This window comes from Dipteris shenzhenensis, chromosome 28 (assembly GCF_047967505.1).
Source record: "Dipteris shenzhenensis isolate YYH24624 ecotype China chromosome 28, Dip_SZ_1.0, whole genome shotgun sequence".
In the NCBI taxonomy this organism is placed as follows: Eukaryota; Viridiplantae; Streptophyta; class Polypodiopsida; order Gleicheniales; family Dipteridaceae; genus Dipteris; species Dipteris shenzhenensis.
In genome coordinates, this window is record NC_141623.1 from 50,339,197 (window position 1) to 50,351,845 (window position 12,649).

Here is a 12,649-nt window from a genome sequence, read left to right on the forward strand (position 1 = left end):
GATATACATTGGTAGAAATCGCAGTTGTATTCCCAGGGATAGCATCAAGAATAGAAACAAAACATGATGGGTTTAATCCATGGAAGACCACATGCAAAGCTTCAAGCTATTGACTTCATCCTCATGCATTGTGGAATCTGTCTGTCTATTACAGCTTGAATATATGTCCGCTGTAATATTACAGATATATACAAAGGTGAACATGGTGAGGTTCTCCCAATCTAGAGACAAGGTCTGTCTGACTCAGTCACAACAAAGATGAAGAGCAGAGAGCAATTATGCCTATAGGTTCAAGGCATCGAGCATATGAATAGTTCACAAATAGTAGTTAAATTATAGGCATGCACCTGCAAAGCTAATGTTGGACATATTAGTCCAACAACTGCATTCATCAAATGGTGGGCTCTTCCTGAGCGGATGGCTGCAACTAGAAACTGTAGAATCTGCAGTATATAAGGAAAAAAGAGCATACCAAGTAAGAAAAATAGCCAGTACTTGGAGCAAAAGGACAGGAAAATAGGTGGAGAAAGAGATCGGTGATGGTAAATCTATAAGAAGTACCGATTCCATCTGCTGAACAGATTTTTTATTTGCTTTGCTTAAGACACCATCTGTTGTATTGCTTGAAATTGCAGCACTGGTACTACTTCGATCTGCATTCATAATAGTTTTTGTTGCATCCCTGGCATTGTTGATCAGCAAAGAGCATATCTGCTCTGTCACATCTTGGTCAACAGGGATATTCATCTTTCCTTGTATTTTCTTTGCAAAAAGATGCACGTTTGACAGCAAAAGGCATAACATACTTCCCACAGATTGGCGAATCTACAATCAAAAAGCGTAGTATTAGAACAACCTGTTATATCCCAAATCTGGAAAATCTGGAAAGTATATACTATATGGGACTGCAGAAGTAACCCAAAGAAACATAAACTGCTGTCTGCTTTATAGATGCAATTTGAAGGAAAACACAGACAGTTTGACCTCGGCCTTACCAAAAGAGTGGAGTTTAAAAGGAATACTAAACTCTACATTAACTAGAGAAACTTAAGCAAAGGGAAAACAAACACTAAGGCTTGCCTTTAAAGGCAAGGCCAAAAAACTTTTAGTTTAATGTGCTACCAAATACGAGACAAATGTTTTATAAGGAGTTGCATGAAATACTTTTGTCTTCATTTCCCATTTCTTGCGACGTAAAAGCAAAGTTGTGAAGTTGTGTGATTAACCATGGATTTAGAGTATTGGTCACCGTTGGGGTAGTTAGATGGTTAAAAGTTCCTATATTGACAAGTTAGACCTTAGGGCCTAGGATAGACCATGTCATGATTTCATGTCATTGGCATGGTTTAGGTTTTAAGGGGCCATGTATCCCCACATACATCACCGTGGATGGAAGGGATAGGTGTCACATGGGAGCCATATGTCACGGAGGCATTCAATCACCATCACGTGGGGCTAAAACCCTAGCTTCTTCATGAAGCCTGAGTGGCAGGCATATGTCACATAGGCATTCATTCAACAAAGTAGTACACCAATGTGCGAATAATCTCCGTTCGATTGTTATGGCCAAGCTTGACTCTCTAATCTCTCATGAGGTTGATGACATGCAAAAATACTCTCTCTTTCATGAATGCTTCAAAATGCTGTTCATTTTTTCTTAGGGACGTTGGATATGACTCTCCAATGGGAAAGAGCGCCCCGGACTGGTATTATGTTGGCTCTTGCTCAAGCATACAGCACATGCAACGTGTGTATGATGTGGATGTGGGTGAGGTGAGTAGAGGTGTACAAGAAGACACACAATGAGACATGAAGAGGCTCACGCCTTTTCATACCACCCCATTTACTCAATTGGGATATACTTGAACCAATCAATGACTAAGGTTCCCCCCTTAAGGTCTTGGACCTTGAAAAAGTGTGTCTACCCCCACCTAATGCATGAACCTTTTTATTTTCATCAATAAAATAAGTGTTACATGTCCAAATTGGATGTTGTCTGAAGCGGTGGCTCCAGTTCAACAGGCCCTATCCACCCAAATCCGACGCTAGAACAATCTCGGTCTTTGTCCATTATAAATACAAACATATGTCACGCCATCGAATGGCACATAATGTACTAATGATTTAATGTCTATTAATTAGCAAAATAATCATTTTCCTTGTCATGACACTCACTCTTGCTTGGATGAGCCTTTTCTGAAATCTCTCTTGCCTCTTTCTCTTGCGTATACTTTCTCTTTATACTTTTGCATTTGCATCGCCTCTTTATAAATCTGCATGTGTCTATCTATGGAAAATATATAAAGAACTCTTCTTCCATCCATTGTGTGTTACTGGCTTGCTGTTTTTTAGCTTCAGCAGATACATATATATCTTTTTTTCCCACAGATACTCTACTCTTGATGTTACACAATCCCATCTTCAAGTTTCAAGTTCTTCTTGATGCTGAATGGCCAAAAATGCATCCAGTTAATTGGTAATCTCAACACATATCCTCGAGCTCCTCATTCTGGATATGATGATGTTGAAATCTGTTCTTATCGACTGCCTTGGATTGTTGAACCTTTGCCTTCTTGATATGTTCTTTTACTTGCTCAATAACCTATAACATATCCTCAACAACTGATCAGTAGCAGTATTTATAATATCTAAACTCATGTATGTTTTGGGGGTATTAGCATGGCCTTGACCTTTTTGGGGTCAACCCAAATTCCCTCAACAGACACAATGCATCCCAAATACCTTGAAGAACTCACTCTTCTTTGTATTGAGGAACAATTGATACTTCCTTAGGAGCTCCATCTCGCTAGCGAGGTGATCCTTATGTTCCTCAAGTTTAGTCCTACAATAAGATCCATCCTTCTTTTTTGATAATATTGGTGTGTCCCAAATGGAGAACTACTTGGTCGGATTATGCCTTTTGACTATAAGTTACCAATCTTCATTTGTACCCTATTTATCCTATAAGGAGCTCTACACAAAGGAGAATCTCCTAAGACTGACATATTTTTTGTAGGTTCTGTTTTAAGATAGATAATCCCACCAATCTATCACTCACTGAGTCATAATTACAGCCATCATTCGGGAGTACAACTATTCTCTATCCATTCCATACATGCCTTGGTGTATGTTTCTTACATCCAAAACTTTGGCCTTTCTCAATTAGTCTTTTCTTTTCTTATTAGTCATAGAAGGAAATGGCACCCATCCAGGACGTGATTGGCTGTTTATATTCCATACAAGATCCTTTCCCTTTCCCTTTCCCTTATTGTTGTTGGTCTTTGATGTTGACCCACCATCCTTATTGAAGGTTTTACAAGGATTCAATTTTCTTTCAGCTATTTCAGGCAATGAGTGATGTCTCTAAGAGTGGTTGGGTTGACATTTCAACCTCATATCTCACATTAGGGTGTAGACTACTAGATATTTCTTTTTTCTATTTTCCTCACTCTTTCTTGGTAGCCTAAAGAGAGTTTCCAAAACCTGGCTGTAAATTCAGCATTACTCTCATTGTCAAATTGCCCGAACCTTTCCCAATGGAAGGTCAAATTCTCTTCATGCCTTGGTGAAATGAAAGTGGCTTTCAACTGGTCCACAAACTTAGCCCATTCAAGGATAGGCTCTTTTCTTGTTTGTAACAATGACCACCACATAGATGCAATGTAGTAAGAGCAAGCTTCTCTTGATCGGTCTTGTTTTAATCCCTTTCTCCATCATATTTGGGGATTCAATTCTCTCTCTTGGTTGAAATGATTCTTTTTGGAGTCCTTAGCCCTTCTTCCCTAAAAATTGAGAACCCCCTTTATTCCTAGTTTTGTCATTATGGACTGCTTGATCATAGTACTAATCTGAGAAACCAACTTAACCACGGGAGACCCTTCCTCTATTCTCTTTGCATTCGGATTATAATCCATGCGTGTGGATTTTGGGCTATAGGTGTAAACCCATTACCTTGGTCTTGGATAACTCATCTCTCCTCTCATTTCCAAAAGAGAACTCTCTATCATGAGATTCTTGTTGGAAAGAGGAGGGCAACTCTATTAGGGATTATAATAGTCAAAGTACGTATAAGTTTCACCTTATGGGATCCTCTTCAAGAGGAGGTGACAATGTTCTTTCTTTCTCTCCTTGGGGCGAGAGAGGAAATGGGACAAGCTCATTATTATGCATCCCTTCCTCTTCCATTCTCTCTTGTTATGAATTTCAAAACAAAGGTTTATTTTACAACAAAACTCAAATGTTGTAGAGTTAGAGGTACTTGTCCATCTCTCGGTTGACTTATGTCAAAAAGCAAGCTGAATTAAGCCTTTCCCCTTGTCTTTTTCTGTGAACTGGCGTGCTGCATTTAGGCTTCTTAGTTTGAGTGAATCGGAAGTTTGGATGCTGTTATACTTGATATATGATAGGTGCATTACCCCCTTAAAATGTTGTTTTGATCTGATTTTCCATTGGGAAGAATGGGGGAGGTCCTTTTCCTCCAAAGATGTGATGATTGAAGGACGCATTCACACAGGAGGGAGTCACCCCATCAGGACAACCCATTCCCCATCGAGCATAAAAGTCTTCGACGATAGTGAGAGCTGGAAAGGGCGGAAGACAGGATTTGCCAAGGAAGATTTGCAGGAAATTCCAGCTAGCTTATCACTTTTCCATTTAAAAATTTGCAGTCTAATGTGTCTACCCCCACCTAGGTACCTAATGCATGACTCTTTTTAATTTCATTGATAAAATAAGTGTTACATGTCCGAATTTGGTGCCGTCTAAAGCAGTAGCTCCAATTCGATGGTGGGCCCCATCTGCTCAGATGATCCACCGCCACAACAATCTTGGTCAATGTCCGTCATAATACAAACATGTGTTGCACCAATTAACAAAATAATCATTTTCCTTGTCATGACAGTTGAAACCAAGCTACAAAATAGGTAGATTCAGCTATCAAAGAGGACAAAGAAACATAAGCTAATGCAATGAAAATCAGGGTAGGGGGACTACCTTGGGATTGACTTAGACCGACTTTTACTGAGAGCTTTGAACGTATAAAGACAGTGACATAGGGCATTGAGTGATCAGAGGATGGTTCGATTAAAATCTATTTAGATGGTACACATGTAGTATGTTACTCTTACAAAGAGCTAGTGGACTTCACATTCTTAGGCAATCCAACAAAGTGAAGGGTATGAAAGTGTGGATAGCAGAAGAATTTACTAGATTCAAAATTAGGCAAAAGGCCACAGAGTTGGCAATGGCGAGGTCAGCTAGAAAGGAGGGTAAGTGGGCCATTTATTGTGACCCATGTAGACCCTATTAAGAGCCCACGTGGATAGTCTTATAGCCTCTAGAGTGGGGTAGTTAGATGGTTGGAGGTTCCTAGAGACCTCTCACCTATGCACATGTTTTGAAATCTTTTATTGATCATTGGCCACATTTTGCCAATGCCACATAGGAGGGGATCTTCTTCATGAAGCCTAAGTGGCTTCTCCCTCACACCTTCTCACTCCCCCAGTTGGGGTTTTGTACTTACGGCTCATTCTATGAGAGCAACCTTCAATTGCTGCAATTTCACTATGTACTCTCTCACTTTCCACAGGAGTATTGTAGAGAGTGGTGATTGGCTTTTTAAAAAAGTTTTATGTGTGCATCTAATTCCAGGTGTGCATATGAGTGTAGAGGGATTTACAATCTAGTCATCCTTCACCCTACTCGATTTCTTTCATGGTATCAGCCATCAAGACATGTAGACTTGGTAAGACTCTAAGCAGACAGTCTTATGGCCTCTAGAATGGGGTAGTCAAAGGTCCCTAGAGTGACATGTCAAATCTTAGAGCCTAGGATAGACCATGTCATGATTTCATATCCTTGGTAGGGTTATGTTATTAAGGGGCCACATATCCCCACCTACGGATGGAAAGGATAGGTGCCGCATGGCAGCCACATGTCACATAGGCATTCACTCACCATCACTCACAGTCTAGGGTGGCCACCTATGCATGTGGTTTGAAATCTTTGATTCGACACATTTTGTTGATGCCACATAGGAGGGGGCTGAAACCCTAGCTTCTTCATGAAGCCTGAGTGGGTTCTCCCTCAACCCTCCTCACCCATCAGTTAGGGTTGTGTACTAATGGTTCATTCTATGAGAGTAGCCTTCAAGTGCACAATTTCAGTGTGTGTATCTCTCACTTTCACAAGAGCATTGTAGCCAATGATTGGCACTTTTGTAGTACTATAATTTAAGCTATATGTGTGCATATGATTCCACTTGTGCGTGTGAGTGTAGAGGGATCTACAATCTAGTCGTCCTTCACCTGCTTGATTTCTTTCATGGTATCAGCCATCAAGACATGTAGACTTGTTAAGACCCAAAGTGGATAGTCTTATAGACCTCAAGGGATACATGTCGTCATCACGTATTTCACCTTATACGCTGATTTACAATCACCTTCATGTGCTTTGGTAATCAATCGTCATTTGTTGATTCATTACAGTTTGGTGTAGGTTGGCAATAGTGTAGGTGTAGGCTTCATCGTTTTGTCATTCTTGCTAGCATAGGTCAATGATTAGTTAGGTTAGCATTAGCGTGGGTTAGTCTCACTCCTCCCTCACGACCTCTCTCGTGAGTCAATTTTAGGTTAGTGTTAGCATTGTTGTAGGATAGCATCAATGTTAGACTTTAGCATAGGTTCATTGTTAGTTAGGATTCAATTGTAGTCAGTTTAGGTCTGTAGGTTTCTTGGCTGGGACAGTTCACCTCCCGTGGCATCCCATTGGTGATCGCAGGACGTATGGATGACTCCTCTATCTCCTTCTTCGCGGTTTTTGGGGATGGACGACTCAGGAGAGCGGATGCGCTCATCGACCCCCTACTCCCATGGCAGAGGGTTCGGGTCGTAGGCCTTTTGGGGAAGGTCTGGCGTACCGATCCTAGCATCGAGCAGGACCAGATGCAGCTTTGGCGTCTCTGGCTCTGGGAGGGGCGGGCCTTGTCAGAGCTTGATTGGGACCCAGGAGAGTGGTGGTGGCCAGAGATTGTGACAGGACAGGGGCCGACTTCCTTCTTCGCCTACAGCACGACTCTGGGTAGGCGAGTTCTTGGGAGGTTGCAAAGCCGCCCCCCCACCCAGCGGCCCAGCTGGTATGCACAGGGTATTTCCAGGTTCTTTTTGCAGGCATTCTGGAAGGCCTTGTGGGAGAGCTGGTGGCCGCGGAAGATCTCATACTTCCTGTGGCTTCTTGCCTACAAAGGTCTTCCAGTGGGGAGCTGGTTGCGGCAGATAGGCCAGGACGGATGCTGCCAGATTTGCCATGAGGATGAGGAGTCACCAAAACACTGCCTGTGGAGCTGCACTCGCGCCCAGGAAGTGTGGAGGTGGACTTTCGGGATTCTTACTCGCGCAGCACCAGAGCTAGGATTGATCACTTGGGGCGCGTTCTGTTGGTGCAGCACCGCACCTGGTCTTCATCACTTATTCGAGGCATGCCAGCAGGACCCCACTTTCCTTATCACACAGGGGACGTGGGGGCCGCTCGAGGGTATCCTGCAGCACCTAGCAGAGGCTGATACAGGAGTTCGGGAGAGATAGCCAGTCTGGGAGATTAGTAGCAGCATTGCAGGGTGGCACATCTGGACCTCGCGCTGCGCGCAGATCCTCGGTGGCACCTCCTTATCGACTGCCCAGATCATGACGGAGATTTGGAGCGAGATTATTCATACCCTCAGAGGCCAGTGGGACCAGATTCAGGGAGATTCCCGGGCCGGTCAGGAGAAGCGGAGACGCTTCCGCCGGGCTTGGGACACACAGGGCCTCTTCTTCGAGCAGACTTCGCAGGGCCTTCGGTGGCACTACTCACCACCCCGATGGCTGTTCATTCACACTCGTTTTATCCCTCCGTGAGAGTATGATTTATTCTGTTACCTTTTAGGGCTGTGTCCGATTTGTGAACGCAGCCCGTTAGCTACAAGCTAACCTTTTGTATCTTGTTCTCGAAGTAATATAATTAGCACTGTTTTTTCGGTAATGCCATCCACCCGCACCTGCTCCAACCAAGGGCCAACAGGAAGACCTCCATGCGCTATCATTCAGAAAGATCTTCCGTGTTTGGAGACTGGACTAGAGACGTGTCCTGAACCTGGATCTCACCTCTCGAGGTACCTGCTGCGCTGCCCAATGCCTCTCTCTTGATGGAGTCCAGGCTACCACCTCCAACCGCAAGCGGCGTCCTATGCGTGTAGTGTAAGAGAAGAAGGGCACCTTCTCCACTCTCTCTGAGTGGCCTACTTTGGATGGCCAAAACTGTTGGAATATGAAGCCAAAGTGAGTAAAAAATGAGTGTACTAGGTGTCTAGGGGGTGTTTTAGAGTCTAGTGAGTCCTAGACATGCCACGTCTCATATTGGGAGTTATCCCATATACACTATGGCTTTCTAGAGTCTAGTGTCACACTATATAGTGTTGTACTTGTCTTGAGTCATTGAGATCAATCAACATCAAGCCTTATCTACATGTGAGTATTTTGGTTATTGCCTTGCACTTGTACTTTCTTTCCATTTTCCATTTTCCATTTTCCATTAGGCCTTCCATTTTTTCTTTCCGTTCCTAGAGCTAGAGTGGTACTCTCCCACTCCACATGTTTCTTCATTTGGTATCAGAGCTAGTTGTCCTCAAGGAATGAGGAGGCCTTGAAGCCCATCTCAGACCTATGGAGAGGCTAGCTCCTCCACTTTAGCTCCTTGTGAGCTCCTTGAGCTCTTCTCCTTCACCGTTGAAGATCTTGAAGAAAGGACTTCACCAACATGACCTTCACCGACATCTTCATCAACATTGGGTGCCCTCGATCTTCTCCAACAATGAGTTCGACATTGGCTTCTTCAACGGGCTGCAACACTTCAGCCAGCTACTCTTTCTCAACCCGCCATTTACAGCTACTCTCTCTCAACCCGCCATTTCTCTGCATTTTTGTCCTCCATCTTCTGCAAACAGCCGCCATTCTCTGAGCTTTCTGCCCACGCAACTGCTGCTGTTGCTTGCAGCTATTCTCCTACATTCCGCTGCTCTTCTTTGCTGCAAGTAACCACATGTTGCACACGCAATCTGCTCAGCTCCCCGCCCACTGCCAGCAACAGCCTGGACGCCAGCCCACGTTGGCTCCTTGCTGCTGTGCTGTCCTACCGTACATCCATGTTGGCTCCAACTTATCTGCAGCGCCTACCTCCTGGATCCAGTGCGCCTGCAAGCAGCATTTCAAGGCCATTGCTTGCTGGCCTTCTAAACAAACAGAAGTCGAAGATTCAAGGTCGGAGGAGCTGCAAGGTTCTGCTCCAACCATTGCGCCTTCAACAGATTCATTCAGCTTCAACTTCGAGCTCTTTCCCGCGCTTCAATTGTTCGTGTGCTGAAGCTACCCAAAGTCAGTTTGCTGCCATGGATTTCTCTAAGAACAACTTAAAAAAGCTTACTGGTCAGAACTTTCTCATTTGGCAAAACAAGATGAGGCTTCTTCTCATCAAAGAAGGAGTATGGAATTTGGTAAGAGGAAAAGACAAGAAACCGTCCTCTGATGACGAAGAGAAAATTGTAACTTGGGAATATCTCAACAAAGCTCTTGCCCTCATCGGTTCCACCTTGGCTGATCGAGTTATTTACCATCTGGATTTTGGTTCCACTGCACATGGATTGTGGAACAAAATGGAACTTTTACTTGGATCCTGAAGGTTGGGTGCTGTGCCCTTGCATTATGCATAAAAAGAATGAAATAAATTGTGGTGTGTGTTGGTCAATAAAGGTTCTCTGCCTTGGATAGTCCTCCTAAAAAGATGTATTAGTTTTCTTGTTTATTTGTGTGTGGCTTCCTACCACTTCATGTTATGAAGCCATGGGGGGATGTATTGGAAGCAGTCCTTCCATTGATGAGTTCTCCATTGTTGAGCCTCTGAGCCATGCTTGGTAGAGCCTCTGAGCCTATTGTGCCATGCTCTCTTGCCTCTGAGCCATGCTCTTAGTCTTTTGCATCCATGCATGTTGGGCCACTGAGCCATGCTAGATGAGCCTCTGAGTCAGTTGTACCATGCTCACTAGCCTCTGAGCCATGCATACTTGCCTCTGAGATTGCATAGGCTAATAGTTGGATGTTCTCATGGGTGTGTCTTCTCTTCTCTATTCTCTCACCTTGCCTTCATGGGGGGGTGTTGGAATATGAAGCCAAAGTGAGTCAAAAATGAGTGTACTAGGTGTCTAGGGCGTGTTTTAGAGTCTAGCGAGTCCTAGATATGCCACGTGTCATATTGGGAGTTATCCCATATACACTATGGCTTTCTAGAGTCTAGTGTCATACTATATAGTGTTGTACTTGTCTCGAGTCATTGAGATCAGTTAACATCAAGCCTTATTTACATGTGAGTATTTTGGTTATTGCCTTGCACTTGTACTTTCTTTCCATTTTCCATTTTCCATCATGCCTTCCATTTTTCTTTTGCATTCCTAGAGCTAGAGTGGTACTCTCCCACTCCACATGTTTCTTCAAAAACCACTCGCTTGGATCCCACTGCACCTCACTAAGGGGACGACCCTCCCATAACCATTAGCGCCAGCGAGCTACATCTAGATCTAAGATGCGAGAAGGATCGATCGACCACTCCTTACCCAGACGGCCCACTACTATGACCCTCTGCCACCAAGGCTCCATCCGTCTCCGGATCTCCATCTGTCAGAGACTGCAAGAGTCCACCTAGACCCACACTGGAGGGGCATAGGAGGGCATTCTTCTTCTTCATCAAATGAAGTCAATGAAAGAAGAGATGATAGTAGAAGTGGACAACAAAGTTAACAAGGTCAACCTTCACGAGGAGATCACGGAACATAAAGCAAGATCCAATAATGGCTTGGTTGTATAAATTGGCAGACTACTGCATAATGGTAAGGATTTCGAGAAGATAAGTTCAACGACTTCATAGAAAAAATACCCACTTTGGGATGAGAGTATGAAGACATATATGGGATCTATCAAAAGGGGTCACATGCTCAAAATTATTGTAGAAACAAGGTGGCAAACATAAAGATTTTAAGGCAAGCTCACAAATTAAGAGGCGCAAAGATCTCGATATCAAAAGAGCTCACTCGGAAGTAGCTTAAATAAAGATCTAGACACTTACTAAAGTAAAGGAAGCCGGGAAGGAGGAAACATGGGTTGTTTACAAGAAGGGAAAACACTTTTTAGGGAATATAAATCTAACCCCAAAGACTTTTAGTTTTAAACTAATGTAATGATGGCTATACTATGTTAGCTTTACAATAATAGTTATGCTTTTATAATAATGGTGGAAATGCTTTATGCACTCCTATGGAGATGCTACTCCCATTTGGGAATTTGATGTAACAAGCTACTTATGATCCCATAAGGCTTTTTAGTCTTATATGGAGGCTTCATTGATGGTATCAAATCTTCTCATATTTGAATTTCTCCACACAACTTCAGCAAGCTTATAGCCTCACCCAACTTGGTTAGAGCAAACATTTCAAGCCATTACCGATGCTTGACTGAAGACAGCAGCTTGTGTGCTTAAGGATGCTTGGCTTGAGACATGTTGTGTACTTAACGAGTTTTATCTTCCTCAATCCTTCCCTAACTTGTAAGGGAACTTGTCCAAAATCTGTGGTGACCTTGGAAAATTTGTCGTGACCTTCATCACGCTCTCTTTCATATATTGCCTTAATTTTTTTTAAAGGTGAGGTTTTCCTTGTATCTCAAAGGCAAAAAGGTTACTTCGAGCAATTCAGGAATTACTTTCCACTCCGACCACCACAAGGCATCCTTTTCAAGATGCAATATTTCGAAAGCAAGGTTTCCTTGAAAAATACAGCTCAAGCTGCCTCAGCCAATTCAAGAGTTTATCCTCATCTCTTATCCCATCATATTTGGGATATTCCTTCCCTTTTACTTTGAACTTAGGATTTTAAAAGGTTGATACTTCCTCGTATGAAGTGTTGACATATAGTTGGCACTTAGTGGATAGATTTTTATTGATAGATTGTTCAATAAGAGTATTCAAGTGGCCTACTAATCTCTCAGATGGATTACTCCTAAGTGGAGGAGGTGGATCGAAGCATTTTTTTGCCTAGATGCTTGTTTGGGAGAGACTAAAATGAAATCTATCTTCACAAGTAGTTGTAGCTTGGATAAAGAGAATGTGGACTACTTTGTGATTAGCCTTCTCCTTTAGTGCTATCCTTTGTCACGGCTGAGTTTTCCCTTCACCTATAGAGTGCTAATAGAAATTAGGTAAGAAGGCCTTTGTATGAATGGATGATGAAGTATGTGTGGGTATGTAAATTTGTATGTGTGAGAGATATGTTTATACTATGGTCTACACCCACCGTTGGGCACTGATGATGTCGGTAGGGATGTCATAGTAGCTATCCCTTGCTATGCATGATAGAGTTTATGGTTTTCAACTGTATGAGTGACTATCATGAGATTAAAATTGCAGTGTGTTGTGTTTTTGGAGTCTTTTCTTGTAGGTTTTCTCGTTAATGCTTTGAATCACAATAGCTTCTTGAATTGTACATACTACGACCGATATGATTCCAAAGAGGGAGCTTGAGAGGAGCGGCACCTTAGGTGGTTTGGGTGTTCGCCACATGAACTAGCTGCTTGCG

The 12,649-nt window shown here is 43.1% G+C and overlaps 1 protein-coding gene across 2 annotated transcripts in view; it reads right to left on the bottom strand.

The window, feature by feature from the left end:
* Window positions 1-12,649, bottom strand: part of LOC147883687 (proteasome activator subunit 4-like) — a 142,489-nt gene that overhangs the window by 35,930 nt on the left and 93,910 nt on the right. For both annotated transcript variants that reach the window (XM_087399300.1, XM_087399301.1), the window contains exons 28-29: window positions 562-825; window positions 348-443 (exon numbers count right to left, since the gene is read on the bottom strand). In XM_087399300.1, the coding sequence (XP_087255426.1) occupies window positions 348-443; window positions 562-825 (360 nt within the window). The remainder of the gene's footprint in view (window positions 1-347; window positions 444-561; window positions 826-12,649) is intronic.